The 21,851-nt window shown below is 36.3% G+C and overlaps 3 protein-coding genes across 4 annotated transcripts; 1 reads left to right on the top strand and 2 right to left on the bottom strand.

Annotated features, from left to right (window-relative positions):
• Positions 1-1,498: 1,498 nt before the first annotated feature.
• On the bottom strand, positions 1,499-10,036 carry znf365 (zinc finger protein 365). Its single transcript, XM_057343443.1, has 5 exons — positions 9,666-10,036; positions 7,754-8,478; positions 6,509-6,680; positions 5,660-5,706; positions 1,499-4,113 (listed from the first exon to the last, which is right to left on the bottom strand). Exons 2-5 carry the CDS (start codon positions 8,464-8,466, stop codon positions 3,972-3,974), a joined length of 1,074 nt encoding a protein of 357 aa, XP_057199426.1. The 5' UTR covers positions 8,467-8,478; positions 9,666-10,036; the 3' UTR covers positions 1,499-3,971.
• Positions 10,037-10,249: 213 nt separating this feature from the next.
• On the top strand, positions 10,250-15,097 carry rtkn2 (rhotekin 2). Its single transcript, XM_057343432.1, has 12 exons — positions 10,250-10,490; positions 11,457-11,644; positions 12,344-12,396; positions 12,500-12,553; positions 12,740-12,857; positions 12,959-13,159; positions 13,235-13,329; positions 13,413-13,519; positions 13,628-13,759; positions 13,998-14,163; positions 14,286-14,393; positions 14,530-15,097. The coding sequence occupies exons 1-12, from the start codon at positions 10,359-10,361 to the stop codon at positions 15,090-15,092; spliced, it is 1,917 nt and encodes a 638-aa protein (XP_057199415.1). The 5' UTR covers positions 10,250-10,358; the 3' UTR covers positions 15,093-15,097.
• A 1,269-nt stretch (positions 15,098-16,366) lies between these two features.
• cfap99 (cilia and flagella associated protein 99) lies at positions 16,367-21,806 on the bottom strand. Of its 2 annotated transcripts, none has more exons than XM_057343431.1 (15): positions 21,312-21,806; positions 21,045-21,189; positions 20,821-20,915; positions 20,551-20,663; positions 19,469-19,646; positions 19,116-19,196; positions 18,912-18,980; positions 18,735-18,821; positions 18,509-18,597; positions 18,208-18,412; positions 17,936-18,077; positions 17,707-17,858; positions 17,033-17,241; positions 16,571-16,757; positions 16,367-16,494 (listed from the first exon to the last, which is right to left on the bottom strand). In XM_057343431.1, the coding sequence occupies exons 1-15, from the start codon at positions 21,417-21,419 to the stop codon at positions 16,375-16,377; spliced, it is 1,980 nt and encodes a 659-aa protein (XP_057199414.1). In that variant the 5' UTR covers positions 21,420-21,806; the 3' UTR covers positions 16,367-16,374. The 2 variants fall into 2 exon arrangements, with proteins under 2 accessions (XP_057199414.1, XP_057199413.1); XM_057343430.1 differs by having other exon boundaries at positions 16,367-16,497; positions 21,312-21,805.
• Between the last annotated feature and the right edge of the window lie 45 nt (positions 21,807-21,851).

The raw sequence follows: 21,851 nt of genomic DNA, 5'->3' as shown, positions 1-21,851 counted from the left end.
GTTGCATTGTATTGTATTAAAGTAATAGTTCACCCAAAAATGTCAATTCTGTCATCATTTACTCACTCGCTTGTCATTTCAAACTTTTATGACTTTCTTTCTTGCGCAGAACACAAAAGAAGATATTTTGAAAAATGTTGACCCGTTCACTTGCATTGGTTTTGTGTTAATACCGGCACTGTTTGGTTACCAACTGTCTTCAAAATATCTTCTTTATCTTCTTTTGTGTTCTTCAAACGAAAGAAAGACATACAGGTTTGAAATGACAAAGAGGGTGAGTAAATGATGACAGAATTTTCATTTTTGGGCGAACTGTCAATTTAATTATACCCGAGTTTAAACGTAAATTGGATAAACGCGCTTGGCCCAAAGTTAACTTCTGGTCTGTGTTTGGTTATCAGTCTGGCTAGTGGCTAGTAATAATAATTTATTTTATATTTAACTTATATCAGTATTAATTTATATGAATATTTTATTGTATATTAACTGTATTCATTTAATGAAATCTACTCAACAGTTATTGATTCTTTGCGGAGGTCTATCGGAAGTTAAGATTGAGCCACATAACATTTGTTTATGTTGTTTTTTCCACTGCGAATTGATAGGATGTATAAAAGTAGATGTCTCATCCAGAATTGTAACTTGCAGTTGGAATGGAATTGGTTAAAGGGGTCATATGGCGCGAATACGTGTTTTTCTGTGCCTTGGGTGCTATAAGTTGCCCATGCATGTATTAGACACGTAAAATTGCAAAAATGAAAGTGTCAGAACAAAAGATGCATTCTATCTAAAAGTGAATGCTCACCCAGACCTGCCTGAAACGCCTTGTGTAACCACACCCCCACAAATTTACGTCAGTTCGTGGTATGATTTGACTAAGACCGCCCAAATGTATACGCAAGTAAGGTGGGCGTACCTGTCAGTACAATTGCTTTGGAACCTCATGTTCCAAATATGGTAAGAGGCGTTACATTTCCGTCACACACTTGCAGTCTTCGACCAATCACTACGCACTGGTTAACCAATCATAGCACACCTCGCTTTTCAGAGCGATGAGCTTTGTAAAAAATCCACGCACTTCAGAGAGGCGGGGCAAAGAGGAGATACAAACAAGCACGGTATGTGGAAAATACAGCGTTTTTGAACCTTAAATCGTGTATACCCATTGCATTACATCTAAAACAAACGATAATATGCGTTTAAGCCGTGTCATATGACCCCTTTAACTGATGTCCAAGTGTCAAACCGACACTGTCAGAGAAGGATCACCGCTCCAGATCAGAAGTATTAACTTGCACAGATGAATTGTTCACGAGTGCGTTAAAAAAGATAAAAAAATATTTCATGAGGATTTTAGGGCAAATTCCAACAGAAGTCATTGTTGAATGAACATTTGAAACAAGGGTACCCTCTAGTGGTCATTATAGGAATGATTACTGTGTACTATGTAGAAAACGTGTACCTAACAGACAAAACTCACAGTAAAACAAGAGGGTCTAACCATTCAGATTTTAATAATGCTGCACTTGCCACAAAGAGATGGATAACAGGCAAAGCATTAACAGATCAATCTTTAATGATCACTTCTAATCTCATTTCTATTTTTCAGGATATCATATGAAGCAGCAAGGTTCAGGTGAGACTTAAAATCTCACAGTATCACAAATGTAATACAGATAACAATGTTCCAAGAGAAAGGCACAAACATTAAGATAATAAGCCTAGAGAAAACAAATTCAATAGTTTTAACATTATAACAGAAACCAACATGGCACAACATTAAACAACATCTTAAATTACTCTTAATATTATTATCAGGAACAAACTAAACAATAAAAATAAAATGTTTACGTCATTTAACTTTTTTTTCTGATTGTCACATTTACAATGTCATTGCTACATGTCTAGGGCTCAGCCTAATTTAAAAAAAATCATAATTGACAAGTAGTTGACATCATTGGCCTTACTACAGACGGTCTCTGTAGCAAAATATTAAAACTGTACGAATAAAAAGAGTTTAATAAACAATGGCCTGTTTTAATACAGTTTGCTAGTATTTAGGATTTAATTGACAAATAACAAGAGGGAATTAACTTCCACAAAAGGTAATGCCAAAAACGGTACTAGAAAGATTCCAAAGCCAAATGTGAATTAGGTTGAGCCCCACTATACATTTTTATTTCAATTTTTCCATTTTCACCTTTTTCTTGTCCCCTATAAAATATTGTCACATATTGCACAAGCCACTGGTTAAAGCATTATAGCATGCTCACAATAAAATACAGATGAATGTGATCATGCTCACACACACAGCACTACTTTAGCACTCCTTACTAGTGAAACACAGCCTAACTAGTGATACACAAACATGAAGACAAAATAAGATTCTAATCACATGTGTCAAGATTAAACAATAATGAAGTGGATGAGCTGTCGTCACATAACATCACAAACATAAATCTAAAGAATTAAACCAGTCATTTTTTATCTTCACATTGGTCTAGACAAATAGACTCACCAGAGTCACCATCTGCTATTTGTTATTTATATTCATGTTATTTTTGCTGAAATGAACAGCTGTATTGGGTTCTTTGTGTATATGTGCATTTGTGTATTTTTTGTCATAATTCTGGCAGCCTCGTCACATGCAATTTATACTAAGACATATCGGGGGGAAATCAAAGGTCTACCTGAACAAATGCATGTCTTTCATAGACTTTGTTTCATACCACAATGTCAACCAAAAACACTACCCTGTTTCTTCACTCTGTAGGTAAGAAATACTGTATTTCTAGATATGAGTACTCTTTTTGATGATAAAAAATATCCTATTCTATTTTAACCATTTGTCGTTTGCAGCATAAACAATTATATATCTTGTACATACTGTTAGTTGTCAGACTTGTTTTACAGTTTTGCCAAAGATGATTGTAAGTGCTACTGTTGCAATCGTGCAGAATCAAACTAGCAAATTTTGAAAACAATTTAACAGGATCAAAATTTCTGATGTAATTCTGTCATGCAGATGCTGTCTGGCTGTGTTGATAAACTCAACTTTAAACCGAAAACATTCCTTCAGTTTTGTTTGCAAGATGCAAATCAGCTTCCATTTTTTACTTCATAAATCTGATCATAAGTCCTGTTGCTCCAATTGCACAAAGCTAAAAAATGGTTATCAAACTACCTAGCAATGAATGTAAGAACACTTAATGACAATCTACACATCTTGAAGATGTCATCTTCCATTAGCTGCATGTTTTACCACCGAAGAAATGTTTAGAGTTCTTTTACATTTCAAATGAATCAGGGACAGGGAGCTAAGTATTTATTTCTTACAATGTAGCACCACTATTTAAAAATACAGTACATGACAGCACCTTACAAAAATGCTACATTTTTTTACTAAAAGCATTTTCTATTAGGAGACAGTTTGTGAACAAACTACAAGCTTGAAGCGGCATAACATCAGACCTGTGCTTCATACCTCAGTTATATAATGTATAAACACCAACATTCAGTTATATAATGTACCTATAACTACATTTTGTTCCTGAACAGAATTTGTTAGAAATGTAAGCATGTTATATTTTTAACAGGGTCACAAAGTGTCATTTTAAGCTATAATGCTAGCTACAGCTATTTTAATTAAAGTGCAATTTTACCCTGTGTCCACACTACAACCAATGGCTATTTTCATTATTAAAATACTTCACAGCTCAAGCATTGAACTACTAATTTTTCACGTGTCACTGGATTGCTTGTAGTGGCTTGGGTGTAACCAAAACTAATCTTAGTAGTTATAATAGTTTGAAACTAAAATAGTTGAAACTCAAGCTGATAATGGGGAAATCAGATAAAGTTGGGATTTCTGTATTTTTTTATATTTGCTGATGTAATCAGTCTATTAATTGAACTAATATTTAAACAGTGTTATTTAAATGTACATTCATTGTAAGACTCTACACCTGTCCCTAAACCTCATACCCATCTGACCTTCTTCGCTGGCACCAGCTGTTGTAACCCAGTCTACTGGCAGCGGATTTGGACAGTCTCAATCCGGACTGACCGAGTAGTTGCTCCTTTTCATCCTGTTCTAGATGGTCTCCTGAAGACCTATCAGAGAAATCAAATGACAAAACTGATTTTATGTTATATGTAGGGCTGTCAAACGATTAATCGCGATTAAATCGCATCCAGAATAAATGTTTGTGTTTACATAACATATGTCTATGTACTGTGCATATTAATTTTGTATTTATAAATACAAACACATACACAAGTATACATATTTAGGAAATATATATATGTATTTATTTATATTTACCAATAATTGAATTTATATATAAATGTTTATTAATATTTAGATTTTTCTTAAATATATGCATGGATGTGTATGTGTTAATAAATACAAATTATGCACAGTACACAGATATATATTATGTAAACACAAACTTTTATTCTGGATGTGATTAATCGCGATTAATCTTTTGACAGCCCTAGTTATATGCATCATCACACTATACATTTTCCTCTATGATGAAGTACATTTAATTCACACAAATATGTTAAGACACAGCAGAGCAGTCATTTATGAACGGAAGCAACGTGATATTTCATTGTCCTGATAGAATCACATGAATAAGTTACAGACAAGGTCCAAATTTAACACACGGCAAGTGCCAAATATGAGTAGAAACTGGCTTGAAAGAACGACAGCCGATGTAAGTGCGCACGCAATTAAAAATTCAAGACACCTCACAAGTCTTCAAATGACTTTTACCTCAGCTGAAAACTTATCAGAACTTTTCATTTTCTCTAGATCAGCATGTAGCAATGCACATGACGAATGTTCCTACAAGCAAATTAAAAATATGGACAAAACGAACCATACAGTATATAGCTAAACAATAAGGGGGAAAAATAACTACATATATTTTATTGGCCTGTAAACCCTAATGTTCAAAGTAATTAAATATATAAAAGAAGTGTAAACTTAATTTTATATAAAAAAAATTACTAACATAAATGTATAACTAATTCTTACTTTTGAGTTAGTTTAACTTAATTTAAACAAGTTAATTCAAGACGATTTCTTGAGAATGAATTTCAGTTCCCAGCATGCTTTGCGTGAGACTGCATTAGGAGAGTAAATTTGGAAATTAAGTGTTATTTTATGGGTTTTTAGAAGGGAAAACAAGACTTGTTAATGATGAATGTTCATTTATCTTGGATATTTAGAAGAGTTTGTTGTTTTTTTACTTTTGGGGTTACCATCGTTCAGAAGAGTGGTGCTTATACTCAGGTTGTGGGAGGTGCCATGGCAGTTGTGTATGTGAAGTGTATGTTACTCTCTGTGAAGGCTGGTTGTTAATTGTAGAAGTAGCCGATATGATTACGTTGTCTTAAGAAGACCTTTTTTTATTTAACTATAAATAAAAAAAGTTACAAAATGTTCAAAATGAATTAACATGCATGAGTACAACAAACTCAATACTTGATAGTTCTGCTTACTTAAAATTGGGAACATCATAACTCAAAAGATTTGATATAACTGATTACCTCAATTTTTGGGGGGTTTACAGTGCAGTAATAAATAATTATGGCTAATATTATTTAAAACCACAAAAATATGTAAAATGAAAAAACAATAATACAATACCTGCTGTGTGTTAATCTCTGTGGACTAATCTCAGAAGAAAGAGTCACCTAAAATGTAGAGAATAAGTTACAAATGGGCCATGTGAACACGGCACACACTACGAAAAATGAAAGTTGGTCATACAGCCACAGAAACAATTAAGAGACCATTCAAACTTTTCATTTAATCAGCAATTCAAGATGTATTGTGGCCATTCCAGTCCAGTGTCTGTTGAATTTCAACAAAATCAAACCATCCAACAAAAAAACAAAAGTCATCCAACAGCAATGTGAAAGACGGACAGCATGACAAGACACACGGAAACTGTGATAAAATTGAGGTAATCACATAAAAAAATAATTTATGAACTTTTCCTAAATACATGTACAAATGAAGAGTTTCTTTCCAAAAATGTTATGTTATCATGTTTTTATTGTGTTAGTTAGCTGTAGTTTTTGGGTTATTGTGGCTTATATCAAAACAAACCAACTGCAGTTTGATTGATATTAATTGGAATGCGCAATAAAAAAACATGATTTTTGAAAAAAATTCAATTATCTCATTTTGGTAATAAACTCTTCAAATATTACTGTTGTATTGCTTAAAAGTGGATAATAACTTGCTTTATTTGAGGTTTGAAAAAATACAGAGCATCTTTTCTGTTATTTTGACCTATTTCTCCAGTTTTCATTTTCTGTAAATAAATGCAAATATGCAAACATTTTTATTTGAAATTTTGTTAATACAGAATGAAACAAAATGGATCATTTCACCTAAACACATACCTATAAATAGTGAATACATAAAAACTGAAAATTGTTTTGTAATGGTCTCTTAATTTATTAGGCTAAGGTGAATATAAAGACATACAGGGTGGGCCGTGCAAAAGTGCCTGTGGGGGGCGCTCTGATAATATTCCAGTAGTCTCTCAGCTAGCGAAATCCGTCTCAACAGGCCTTCAATGAACCGTCGCAGGCGAACCTTCCCACAAATCTCATGTTGTGCCGCTGCTTCCAGAAACTTCTGAATGGTAATAACCTCCCTGAGAAACAGTCAAAGGTAGTTACAAAAGAACAGCTTCATGAAACTGAAACATGAGCCCCAATTTTGCGACAGTCTCAACTAAACCTACTTAAAGGGATACTTCACCCCAAAATTCTGTCATCATTTACTCACCTTCAAGTTGTTTCAAATGTTTATATATTGCTTTGTTCTGATGAACACAGAGAAAGATATTTAGAAGAATGCTTACAACCAGACAGGTTTTTCCCCCCATTGACTACCTTGGTAGGAAAAAAATGGTAGTCAAAAGTGCCCCAGAACTGTTTGCTTTCCTACATTCTTCAAAATGTCTTCTTTTGTGTTCAACAGAACAAAAAATGATCATTTTTCCTATAATGGGGGGCAATATCTGTTTGGTTATAAGCATTCTTCCAAATATCTTTCTCTGTGTTCATCAGAACAAAGAAATGTATACAGATTTGGAACAACTCGAAGGTGAGTAAATCATGACAGAATTTTCATTTTTGGGGTGAAGTATCCCTTTAAAGTGTTAGTCATGTTTCTTTCTTACACTGGCTTTTGAGTTTGTTCTCATGCATAATACACGTTTGACTCCCCCACCATTCAATAACAGCCTATTTGCAGAGCCTTCATCACATTGTGACAGGACGGTAAAAATAACTGCTCAAAAAGTCAACATCACACAAGGCTCAAGGATGCTGATAAAAATAAACTTCAGCAAGTCTTTCCTAATTTTGGGATCCTTTTGAGGTAAAAACCGAGGAACCACACGCTGCTAGAAACAATAAAAGGGTTGACAAATATTATGAAAAGTTCTTCTGGTGTTTTGGAATCTAACCTGCATTGTATTAATAAAGGAATAGTTCACCCAATTTCACCCAAAATAAAAAGAATGTCATCATTTGTTCACCCTCATGTCGTTCAAAACCTGTATCTTTTCTTCAGTGGAACACAAAATAAGATATTTTGAGAAATGTTCCTCAAAATATCTGAAGAAAGAAAGTCATACATTGAAATGTCATGAGGGTGAGTAAACGATGAAAGGATGTTTATGCATGTTTATGTGCCACAATATTCAAATCTTTAACTCACTGTTCTCTCCTCTCCAGCTCATGCTCTGAGATGCTGAGCTGTTGTCGGAGCGTGGCGATCACCATAACCGCAGTATCTACCTGTCTGCTGAGCGCCCGTTCTCGGTCCTGCACTTCCTGCTTCTCCTGGGCCAGGTGATGCGAGTGAGCGCGCTCACACAGTATAGCCGTGTCTGTCTGCGCCAGCTCTGAGCTCAGCCGTAACAGACGTCGCTCCATACTGCTGTTGGCGGTCCTCATCATCCCTTCCAGTCTTTTCTCAACCGCCACCACTGGAGCCGAGAGGGGCCCGACACCGGCCGCTGCCTCCCCGGCTCTCAGGCTCCTCTCGGGGGACAAGAGCTTCTGCTCTGCACGTAACTGTTGCGACGGAGCTAGGTCCATGTTGAATGTACGTTTGTGATCTTCTCTCCCTATTGAGTTAGTATTTGTGCCAGCATTGCATACTTTATGCTTGTCACAATTTAAGCCTTTGCTGCTCTCTGTGCAGTCTGTGTTAAAGCGCCCCAGTGAGGATAGGAGGCTGATGTCATGATTGGTGTGGAACGGGTGTCTGTACTCTAGATGAGCCCTGAGAGAAGCCAGGCTCTGGAAACGTTCATGTTCTCCACATCGCAGGCAGCGGAAAGGGAACTGTGGAGGGGCTCCAGCTCCACACGCCTGACCGTTCTTCACAAACAGCGCTGTGTTGCGGGTGCACACTTTCTGCTGCATGACACAGATGACCTGACCACAAAAAATAGCATCACTGACAATCATTCATTCACTCATTTGATGTAAACATCTCTGCTTTCATTTTAGAAACGTAACCATGGTTGTATTATAGTAAAGGGGTAGTAACCATCACAGTTTTGAAAATATCATGGTTAAACTACGGTTACTGTAACAAACCATGGGTAACTAAAATGGTTTTACCACAAATAAAACCAAAAATACATATAGTTAAACCTGCTGAAAAAGAAACAATAGAACCCTGCCCAAAACACAATAGACCATTTAATGGATTTAATGGTTACAATGGGAATTGTATTGGTTTGAATGGAAACTATAATGGTGTCTACTGGTATGTGATGGATTCTACTGGTGGGGTGTTATCTTATTTAAAATCCCACCATTGAATACATCACACACAGTAGACACCATAACAGTTTCCATTAAAACCTATACAAATCCATTTAAAACCATTACAACTTTAATGGTTGCTATTGTTTTTTTCAGCAGGGAGATCAATTTTTTGTGCCTTGGTTCATTTCCACAATTTTCTGTATGTCTTATTTGCTATCTTTATAGTGTATTACATACTGGCTGCACTGCTCTCTAGATATTGGTATCATCAGTTGCACTAGGCAACCAGTCTGCACTTCTCTGTGCATACCTGGTGCCTCATTTTAACCCCAGTGAGCTTTTTGCAAGGCCTACAAATAGATATAATGGATGAAACATCTATAACATACAACAGTGGCGAAACCGACAGAGAACATTTTGGCAGCAACACGACCAAGCTTTATCATAGATGTATGATGATACTGTATAATCATACAGTAACAAAAAAAGCTGTACCCGGAAAATACTGAATACAGTTTCCATCAACTAATAATAATGGTGATGTAAAAATGTACGCATCTTAACTGGGTTAATGTTGCATCTTTGGTAAATCATATGAATGCAAATCGGCGGTAGCGAATTAGATGCATGCATTTTGTATGTATAAATTGTCTACTTACACATGTCAGTGAAACCGAGTCTTTTCATTTTTTTAATTTAATGATACATTACGTTTTTATACTTACATACAATTTGCAGAGCCAGATTTATGCGCGATATACTTATGCAAGCGCGTGATCAGCTGAAGAGTGTGAAATCAGACAGGTAGTCAGATGACATTTTCTATTATCTGTACCATACAACCATACCTCAATGAACGGGATCCAAAGCCAATTTCGGTGCGTGCTGCTTTATTCAATCTGTTGATCCTCGGATTATCTGTTGCTTGATATTTTCTCGAACCCCACCAGTAACCCTCTGATTCACATACAATCTAGGTGTATGAAGTCATCTGGGTAATAATGACGTTGTCAAGAATAAGCGTGCCAGCAGAGACTGAGGTGACATTGGTTTCTGTTTTGTGCTGAATGCAGTTTTTGCAAAATAACTGGTAGCAAAATTTAATCGGATCGTGTGGTAATTTGCAATCGGTCTAAGCGATCCAGTAAGAAGTGAATTGATTAGAGGACAGAGGATTCATTAAAATGCAGTGCGGCAGACAATCCGTTTTACCCATTTGAAGACAGACGGTGGGGTTCGTGATAAATAAACCCCAGTCCAACAATCACATAAAAACGATATAAACCCCTAAATAAGGTAGTGAAATGTTTATATACATGATTTTATATAAATATAACAAAATATTATCAGTACATTTGACTTAAATCGCCAATATTATTACACCGTGTCCACATTCCAGCCTCTCAGAATTTAAAAATGGTACCGCCCAGCTGTTGTGTAGGCAACTAAGAGTTTTGCGAGGACGTGATTGGTCGATTCCAGATTGTGTAATCCGTCGGTTTGTTAGTCTCGCAGGGGTTTGTCTCAGTGTGGAGGCCAGTATGGATCCGTCGCGGGATATTCAAAATTTTAGACGAAATAGCAGCACCAGGTCTAGCGTTTCCTCATGTTCTTCACTCGCAATGGAGATCAAACGAAAGAAAATAAGAGAGAGCATGTTTTTTGCAAACGAGGTGAGTCAGCATCATAAACCGATCGCGTTGAAGAGAGGCACGTTAAACAATCACTGGTTTGTTTCGATGCTTTTAGTGATAATGTGGTTGTTACAGAAATTTAAAATTTACCACCAGATTCATATTTTTCTCAGGCAAAACAGAGACACGTGGAGCGATGCACAAGTGTGAATGACGCGCAGCAGATAATAAAGGACATGAAATTGTTGTACATAGGACAGCTTTCTAGAAAACTAAAGGTAGTTTATGCACGAGAGTGTGATTATGTTTCTTTTATATTCTGTCTAGAACCAACATTAAAATGGTCGATATAGCCTATATGAAGAGTTTGGTTCCAAAATGAGAACTCCGTTTTTAAAAATTCAAAAATCATGTTTTTTATTATGTTATCGTGTTTTTATTGTGTTAGTTATCTGTAGTTTTTGACTTATTATGGTTTAAATCAAAACCAACCAACTGCAGTTTGATTGATATTAATTGGAATGCACATGATTTTTGAAAAATGTTCGAAACAGAGTTCTCTTATTTTGGAACTCTTCATATATTGTTCGTCCATGATTATTTTGGCAACGTAAGTTTAAATATTCTTGACTAAATTTCAAAACATTTTGAAACATCATCACACAACTCTGAAACGAGACTCTTTTGTAGAGGGGTTTGTTGTTTTATGTTGTTTTGTGTCCCACCCTCTTTAACCACCCACCTCCATTGTCAGATATAACAGAAGCATTGTTCAAACCTGTTATGTGCTGCTAGTTATGATGGGAAGGATTCAGAGAGCCTGAGCTTCTCTTCCTTCTTGCACACTGCGTCATTCCCAAATATCTCATCTTTCCATAAATGAGCATCCACCTGTTTCAGGAATTCTTTAGAGTAGATTACACGCTAGAGACGGTTGCTTCCATCGGTATCTGTTTCTCTTCCTATAAGGGCACCTTTCCATGAGCTTTGTATATTTCCCGCTAGGACTGTGACATTCAGGAGAAGTTGGACTTTGAGATGCGAATGAGAGCGGGAGCTTACAAGCTTCTGGTTGCCAGCACTAAGAAAGAGCAGGTGTTAGACGCCTCCAGGAGTCTTTTAACCTGTAATGCCAGAATTAAAGCCTACATGAGTGAAGCGCAGATGAGAAATGGGCACCAGGAGAGCAGAAGGTTAGTGATTATGGCCATTTGCTGTGTTTCACCTTTTTTCCAAGTATTTAGCAAATATGAGTGTGTCAGTAGGAAATCTTAGTAGGAATCTTCTAGAAAAGCTGTTTTAAAGTTAAATGTGGGTCTCGCTAAATACAGATTTAGTTAATGATAAATGAAATGTATTCACTGCATTAGTTTTGAAAATATCCTCACTTTGTAGCACATTTTCACACTTTTCCCCCCAAGCATCTTGGAGATGTTGGCACAATTTAGGCTGTCTCAGTTTTTCTGTTTATTCAGGAAATCTCTGACTAACTTTATAAGACAACTTTGCAAGATGTAAATCATTTTTTAAATGTTACTATTATTTTTTAAATCGTACATTTACAATTAGTTTAACATTTTGATTCGGTTATAAATATTCTGTATTTTGTTCAAATGCTGTGCGATGTTAAAAAAAACTAAAAGAGGAAGTTCTTCTTGGATCAGTGTTGTTTACGTCTTCCGAAGTGGTCTATAAGGAAAATATTTTTTTATTAATAATATTTTCTATTGACGCCAAAGCTAAATATAATATATATAATAAACTAAAAGGAATCCGCTATAAAATACTTTACATTTTTGTATGCCTTAGATGTTTGCACATGCAGTACCATAAATAAGTTGGCTATACATACAAATAACCAATAAAATGAATGTATATTATTTTCATGCTAGGCCTTCAAGCTCTCAAAATCAAGCTCCCTGTAAAGGGAAGGTGGCTATATCTGGTAAGCATTCAAAATCATTTGAGAACTTTTTTCTTCTGGTTTCAGTCTGATTTGTTGCTGATGTTTTATATTTTCACGTTTGTTTTTGCATTTGTTTATTTAGGTCTGCGAATTCCTTTGTTTTGGAAAGATTCTGAACATTTTAACAGCAAAGGAAGTCAGTAAAAGTTTTAAACCCTTTAAGCAACATTTTAAACAAAGCTTTTTATGTATAGTTCAGTGTGTATTTTGAAACAGCAGGGTTTGAAATGAAAGAGAAGACACAGCTTTGTTAAACATACAAGGTGCCATAAATTGAAAACATTCTTTCAAAATGAAAAACATAACCCTTTGAACCCCACAGATGAACGGAGGGTGGCAGTCTTTTGCTTGATAAGGATTGGCTCAGAGATTCTTGACACAGGAATGGTTATTGCAGACCCATCAGTGACTGATATTTGCTTTGAGGGTGTAAACGTATTGTACGCTTTCAGTTTTCGCTTTCTCACTTTAAATCCTCATTTGTTTGTAAATACCACATCACTGTAAAGTCTGCACAGTTTTACCAGATATATTTCAACAGCTCTGATGCTAAGCCAGACTTTGAAGTAAAAGTGGAGCTGTATAGCTGTGGACTAGAGGAGGAGGGAACCTTTGTCAACACTCCCAAAAAACTTGCCAGGAAGCTGCGCTCTTCATTCGGCAGATCTTCAGGCAGGAAACTCTGCCCCCTTCTGGATGGAGGAGACCCAGACACTTTTCTTCAGTCCAACCCAATTCCACAGTACGCCAAAAAAAAATGTTGTTGTAAAAAAAAACATTTTTTATTTCTCTCATTGCCCGTGTTTTGTTATAATAGAGGTGCACGATACTCAATGCTAGCGTACACCACGCTGGGTCTGGAGCAGGCGGAAGGCTCTTTCCAATCCCATTCTCTCATGATCCTGCAAAACGGTAAGAACAAACAAGCCACATTTCTACAGTCTAGCATATTGATCCAGACTTTTTTGATTGACCCTATGGCATTGATCGTTCAGTGGAGGCTTCGTCATGGCTGCCGCTCTATGGAAACCTGTGCTGTCAGCTGGTGGCTCAGCCTTATTGCATGACACAAGACATGATGAGAGGCTACCTGAGCCAACAGGTAACACATGAACTTGTCAAAAATATATTATTATATATCTTATCATTTATACAGGACTGTGCAGTGTGTTGTTTAAGTGGACTAACTATTGGATTACTGCATATACAGCAAAGCATTGAGGGTTTGCAGCGCAGCTGTCGACTGTACTGTATGCTAAGGGCTGGCCGTCTTTCTTGCTATTACTCACCTGAAGAGATTCAAGCTAAAATGGAGCCGAGTCTCATTATTCCCATTAACAAGGTAGGTAATATTTTTACTTTTTACCCAATATCCCCTCAAAATCAAAGTACTTATTTCATAACTTTAAGAATATCTTTAAAACATAGAAAATGTAGGTTAGGTATGCTTCTGTATGGCGTAGCGGTTTGCAGCTCGAGTTTAAGTCTGACTTGTCATTTCCTCCAGAAAATGAAAGTGCCCATGCATAAATTTGGTAAAGAGTCTAGAAATATGTTTCCTACTGTGTGTGTTTGTGCAGGATACTCGTATCCGCGTTGTAGATAAGGATACCCAGAGGACAGGCTCTAGACTGACCCTAATAAACCCTGGAAATGGAGACTCAGCCGGTCATGTTTTTATTACAGAGACTCCCTATGTCTTGCAGGAGTGGCTTGATGCATTATGGCAACATATTTATGACCAGAGTGAGTTCTTTCTCTCAATATTTGAATATTTTACTGCATTTGCTGATTCATGGTGCAGTCCATAAACAAACCTGTTAGGAATTTGTGTTTGTGTTGACTGTTAATAAAAATTCTTATATTAGGTCAGTGGCAACACGCATGCAACAAGCTCATGGAAATTGAGGTTTTAACGTCAAGGAAACTCCCACTCTTTCTGACGAAGCAAGCAGATTCTGTTTATAATGATTTGAGTGAGTAAGAATTTACTGTCAACACAGAGACATTTCATTGTGACTTTAAATGATGTAAGAATGACTTTCATTGATTTGCAACCTTCTTGTATTTTGTCTTAACTGCTTGTTTAATTCATTTGTTTGCCTTTTTCAGGCATTGGCTCCCCTGGGAAATTCGAAAGCTTGACTGACATAATACACAACAAGATCGAGGAAACTGATGGGCGCTTTCTCATTGGTCAAGAGGAGGAAAGAGAGCCTCCTCATTGGGGGGCACTGTTTGAGGGATCTCGACCAGTTGTGGTACAAAAAACAATTCTGTCGCCAGGTAAAGAAAGCAACCAGTCATTTACGAGCCCCACCACGAGCACCAAAAAGAAAAGGAGAGCTCCACCACCCCCTCCTGATAAATTACCATTTGTTCAACCTACCTGCATCATATCCAATCAGGAGAAAGAGAACTGTAAAGGGGCAAGGCCTCGAACAGGGCGACCATCACTGGATGCTAAATTCTCCGCCATCATCCAGCAGCTGCAAAAGAACCACACTTCCTCTCGGAAAAATGCACCTCTAGGACAGATTGAGCCCTGTCAACACCCTTACACCCCAAAAAATGAAGAATCTGATCAAATTCACAACCAGGAACCTCCGGTGCCGGCCCCCAGGAACAAACTGAAGATGTCATTCAGAGAGAAGATGCACCCCAAAGCCTGGTGAATTAATTGGACATCTGTTTGTCTGTCATGATGAATGATTTGTTCTGTAAAAGTTGAAATGCCCCCGATGGAGAGACTCTTTTTTTTATTGATCCATCTATATCATAGGTTAAAAGTACAGTATATGGATGTATAAATTGTCTTGTTTGTTTGGGCACAAACTAAAAAGACAAATTTTTTATCTATAATTTTTATAATGGTCCTTTAAATCCAGTTCTGCATTATTTCAAGTTCTTAATTTACGGTTTAAGAATTGCTTATTAGTTGTGTATAACGTGTTTAGCACTAATTGTCTGTAACTGACTAGTTATGATGTAACCACTACAACTAAGCACTTTGAGGTTTTGGCACATAGAAGCAGTGATACACAAACCTGCAGTTCAATTTATTTTCTACCTGTGACATTTTGTATGCAGCTTCTGTTAGCTCACTTATATTTTATATGAATGACCTGAGAATATATGGAATGTTTGGTATGCGTGTCTCTAAACACTTTCTCAAGGTGGGTGAGGAAACACTAGGACCTGGAACTATACATGACTTTTTTTAAAAACAAATATTTTATTTTAACTTTTTTCTTATTAGTCACTTTGTGTCAACCACCATATTGGAGCAAGTGGTTTGTAAGTAATGTAAGCACAATGAAAAGTTGATGACTAAACATTGGTTACTCTAAAATACCAACGGTGGGCTTGTTGTAATTTTCTTTTATACTGTTGTTTCATTTAATGTAGTTAAATGTAGCACACACAATGCATTCCACTAAATCTTATTATGGCAGATTAATTGTTGGTACTTACTGTGCAATACTTTTTTATTGATTTGATTCCATTTCTGTATTAGTAGTTCACTACATGAAACACAAATTGTGCTCTGTTCATTAACAGGAAATGATACATGCTTTAACTTTGAAATAGAAGTACACTAAAAAGTTGAACTAAAGCGATGTCTTTATTTTGTTGTTACTGTGCTGTGTAGAGAAGGCATTTTACTATTACAGTATTTTGACTAGAAATATTACATTATGGAAAAACAATCACACTGCTGAATTTCCAAAACACTGATCACCTCACAGTATTACTGTGCAATACCTGCATTTCACAATCCCATTTTTTAAAATTCATTCAGATGTGTGCTTGATGATTGATAAATGTATTGTTCTATTATTTTAATAATATATTTTATAGAGTGGCAATATATACACATCATAATACCACATAAATTGCCTTTTTTAAGAAAGAAACACTAACAAGCCTTTTAACAGTATAATGGTCATGAGTCCATCAGAAAACTCGCCTCTGGTTCGGACCAGCATTAGTTTTATTGGATGACTGCTGGATGATCCCGTGAACTTGCTGTTCCAAACTGCGCTCCAGCTCCTGCCAGTGATGTTCCTCAAGAACCTGCTGCTAACAGAAAAATGACATTATAAACATGTAGATGAAGTTGAAAAGAGTATGTAATTTGGTCTGTTTTCACCTTATTGTGGATGGAGTTCTTGTCTCTGAGTGGAGGCTCCTTTTCATTTCTCTTCGTATTGGCTTTCTCACTCTTTTTCTGCTGTCTTTCCTGTTGTTTCTGCTCCAGGGTCTTTTGGAGGGCCAGAACTCGCTCATCTTTACTGACAGCCTCCCTTAGTTCACTTTTCATTCTTTTCTCTTCTTGACTATAGAGCAGTTCAGAAATCAATACTTGGATACTTAAGTCACATCATGTAAATCATTTGATTAGATAACACATCAAATCACACCACAGTTATTTGAAAGAAAAAAACTAAAATGTTAGGTTTTAGGTTTGGTTCAAAAAAAGCTATTTGAACACTTTCTAGTAGTGTGAAACACGCCAGTCATGACAAATATCTCTACAACTATACATCACGTACAGTACATACTGTACAGTAGGTTTGTTCAGGATCAGTTGGCAGATGGGAAGATGTATTACCTGCGTGCAGCAGCGGCCTGTTCTGCTAGACTTCTGCACAGAGCGATGTTGTCCAGCTGATCCAACAGCAGCTCCTCCTTCATCTGCTTCTCCTGCAGAATCCAGTTTCTCCTCTCCTCCTGCTCAAACTCCTGTAACTCTCTCAGCATTATCAAACGCTCGCGGAGCTCCGCCAAAGACATCTCGCACAGCAGATCATGACCGGCAGTCTGAGTCAAATCAGGAGTGTTTGTTAGATTATAATAATAATGCACAAGTTTCCATTCTTTAAAAAACATCTTATTCTTTAGCAAAATCAAGGTCAACATTTTCTTTCAAAGGCAATTAATTTATTGTTTTACTTTTGAAGATTTTTTTAGAACTATACTTTTTATTTCCATTTGATGCTATAGGGGCAAAAATGACACATCACCTTTAATCATTAATAATAATAATCATAATAATGTTATTATTATTATTATTAAAAATATCTCAAATATAATATGTTAATATTATAAGAAATCTTAAAATAATTTATTGATAATATGTACTGTATATAATACTTTATTTCTATATATTTATAGAAATATAAATGTTATACATTTCCTATATATTTTTATATATTACTTGATTTCTTATATTTAATTCGTCCATATTTATTATTTTTGGCTGGATGAAGGATATAATCCACTAACCTCAGTTTCATCTACAAACTTTTGTCTGACCAGTGGGATTGACTCAAAAGCACGAATCTGTCGAATAAGCTCCATCTTCCTGCTTAGCTCAGCCTGGGCTTCCTCCAAAGCCTGGCTGAGGAGTTCCCTGCTCTGCTCAGAGACCTCCTTAACTGCACCAGACAATGTGATGTCAATTCATGCCTCCTTATTAAAAATGATATACAGTATTTATCATCCACAATAATACCTATGTGTTGTTTGATTTCTTGTAGCTTTGCTTTGGCAGCTTTGGAGTTCTTGTGACCATCAGCCACTTGTTGTACCAGCTCTCTCATTTCCTTCTCCTCCTTCAGACGTTTCTCTGCGTACTTGCGCATCAGTTCTGCTGTCTGGAGAGACCACACATTACATCATGATGAACGTATGAAAGATATTAAAAGCCATGAGGCGATCTTAGTGTACAGTACCTCAGAGTGACTCACGCTTTACTATGAACACTAATGTTTGTTATGAGATCACCTCCTCTTTAGTCTGCTGAACTTTATGGTGGTTGCGCTCCAGGACGCGTTCTCGTGCCAGCACCGCCTCCTCATGGCTGATTCGACCCTCCAGTCGCCGGCGCTCCAGTTCAGCAAGCTCCTCCTGAAGATCTTTGTCTTTCATTTCCTTCTGCCACTGCAGGAACGCAGACGGCTCACTCGCACCCTTGGACAACTGCTCTAATCTGAAGTAGAAAAAATTGACTTATGAATAATGATAAAAAGGAGTGAATCTAAGGTTAAACATGTATTACATATATTATGTCATATTTTGAAATGACCTTTGTAACTCCTCTTCCAATTGACGGTTATACAAAGCTCCCTCTCGCAGGATGGCTGTTGTATTCAGTTTGACTGGTAAGATGTTTGCCTGTGCCATTGTGAACACACATTTACACTTATTTAATATTAAAAAGACTCACTTTATAAAAACCGTGGAGCCAATACTGGGTTTAAAGGCACATGAAGGACTATGGATGTAATGAAGAATTGTATTCAATAAGTTACCTTTTGGGTGGAAGGGCTGCCAGAAGTATACAACTTGTCAAACTTAAGCTCTGCATCACGGCTTTGAAGAATCTGGGACATCACTTTCTGTTCATTAGAAAATACATCATTTTTTGAGGGGAGGGGAAAACATTCACATTATTCGCTGATGCATAAAAATTGCTTTTAGACACTTACCTGCGTTTTCTCAGACTTTTGTGGATTTGCACATCTGAACTGCTGAGATTTTGCTTCATTCAGGACTTCCTAATGGAGTAAAAAAATAACACCAGGAGATGAAGTCTACAAGTGAGGATTGTAATAATAACAAAACTAAAAGCAGTTTGTCCAGTGATGTTATTAGAAGCAATATATGAAACAACAGCTCATGTCTTGACTCACTAATGCTTTCTGTCGGTTCCTCTGTTTCAGCTCGTCCAGAATGTCTGGTTCCTTTGGAGATTGGTGAGTGGTGGCTGGAACCTGAGAAAATACGTTTTAAACTTTTAAAATAAACAACACTAGTTGTTATTCATAATAGCTAGGTTTGGTATACAACATATGTAGGATTTCAGTGATTGTCCAAATATTTCCAAAAAATACCCTTTTTATTCAATGATTCATTGATAATTGGTTACAAGAGGTTAATATAGGTTTCATTAATGAATTATTGCACTTCAGTTAGTTAAATTGCACCTACTGTATAAACCTGAATTAAAATTCTTTAGTGTGTATTATGATACAGGTATACTTACTGGCTTGGGCTTGTCCTGCTGCGGAATGACTTCAGCAGCAGGGAGTGGTCGAGGTTTGGGCTGAGTCAGAATAAATTCTTTGGGTTCTGTGATTTTCTTTGCCGATTTCTTTGGCAGACTTCCTTTACTCATTTTGCTGGCAAGCTGATCCAAAAGTTTGTCAATCTCACCGCACCATCTGATCAGAAGAATAAGGACCACAACGTTGGAGTAATGTTTGACACAATGTTTGGCAATAACCATGCGTGAGAGAGCATACTTCTATAAATAGAAGGACATCTTGTGTTATTTTATTAACTGATTTTGTCATCACTTAAAGGGACACTTCACTGAAAAATAAAAATTCTGTCATCATTTACTCACCCATAGTTGGAAAAATTACAATGGTAGTCAAAAGTGCCCCAACGGTTTGCTTTCCTTCTTCAAAATATCTTCTCAGAACGATTTATAAAGCAATGTTTCCTACTATGGTAGTCAATTGTGGCTAAGAACTGTATGATAACAAGCATTCTTCCAAATATCTTTCTCTGTGTTCATCGGAACAACGAAATTTGAGAGATTTGGAACAAATTGAGGGTGAGTAAATGATGACAGAATTTTCATTTTCGGGTGAACTGTCCCTTTAAAACTGTGCAAAAAACTCCTAAAGTCTCCATTTGAGGTGCACAGTAAAATCGCCAGTGTTAAAAAAGGTCAAATTAACACGCACAGTGTATATATAATCCACACGGATTATATAAACACTGTGCGTGTTAATTTGACCTTTTTTAACACTGGCGATTTTGCTGTGTGCTTATAATATATATTACATCCTAGTCAACTTTAATGTCATTGTCCAGACTACAAGTAAAGAGCCGATATTAACCATAAAGTAAAAATACATTAACAAATCCACCTAATTCATATACTGTCCTACATTCATTTATTGCAGATGAAATAATTCAATGATGGGACCAGTGTTTCTGTTTAAATTGTGTGATGGTACGTTTATGCGACACTGTCCACTGTTTCAAAGTATTGATTCATGCTATCACATGTTAAAAGCACTAAAAATAATCTGACACTCTGTCTTCTTTTTTTACCTGATCAACGGGGTGATCCAGTTACTCTGTACAACAGTAACGTCATAGATGTGACTCCATTCTTCCTGGATCTGGGTTGTAAGGTTGTTGACGTTAAAGAAAAAGCTCAGGAACTGAGGCATCAAAAAAGACATTCACCCAGTACCATAAAGGGAAGAAAAGATAAGACAATGCACAATACATCAGTACTATCAAATATATTTTAATCAGATACGATTAAATATAATGATGCATGTAGCACAGAATGATACTGCTCAGTATGTTCCTTACTTTGTGCATTTTTGAGATATCTAAGGACTTGATGATTTTACTGAACTGCTCCAGGCCTAAATCATCAAGCTGGAACATGGCAAGGTAACAGACAACTGAAAAAAAACATACAGTAAAAAATATATAACATGTTTTTCACATGAAGTAACAGAGCAGAATATTGCTGGACATTAAAATCAGCTAAGACTGAATAAATTTTGTACTAAATCAACAAATTAATTTACCAATGAAAAGGTTTCGGTCCACCCTGAGTAAAGTTCTTCCTTGGTGAACGTAGAATATGTTTACCACAGTATCCAGAAGCTTTTTGTGTGTGATACATCCAAGTAAAGCATCAATAACAAACTTCTGGTCATCGGAGGACAGATTCTAAATGAAGACAAACATGATTTTTTAGTATTATTTGTTCCTGGTGAACATACTTTAAAACATAAAGTTTAATATTGAACTGTAAGATAATGTTTTGACGTTTACAAAATAAATAGGCCTACCTTAAGTTCCTTGGCAGCATCCTCTGTATAGCTGTCTATGCATTGTTTGTCTTCTTGAAATTTGTCCAAGAGTCTTGTGACTTCCTTGACAAGTTCTTTGTAGTTCATACTCACTGGATTTCTCAGACAGATTAAATACACTTATGGATCAATACCTTAAATTATACAGAACGGTAGCCCAATAATGTAGATACCTCAGATTCAGACCAGAACATGCACTTAAATGAAATAAATCAATATAGAAAACAAATCAGATTGCTCCGAAATTGAGAACAGATTTACATCAATGATCATGTTCTATAAAAAAAACAAGAACTACATGTACACTCTTCAAAACACCCATCCTGCCGCTACAGTGTTTTGTTGTTGCCTAGCAACGAAGAGGCACGCGGACTTTTCCTGCGAGGAAACATCGTCAATATTATTCTGTTTTCTCCCTTAGTTTTCTTTGTCCATAACATAAGAGATTTTGTTAAATATATAAAACTTAATTTTATAGAGCGTTTAGTGGCAGTTTAAATTAAATTAGTATTTAAATTA

The sequence above is a fragment of the Triplophysa rosa genome, linkage group LG10 (assembly GCF_024868665.1).
Source record: "Triplophysa rosa linkage group LG10, Trosa_1v2, whole genome shotgun sequence".
NCBI lineage: Eukaryota > Metazoa > Chordata > Actinopteri > Cypriniformes > Nemacheilidae > Triplophysa > Triplophysa rosa.
Note: the sequence above shows the minus strand (reverse complement) of the source record. Positions and strands in the feature narration are given on the sequence as shown.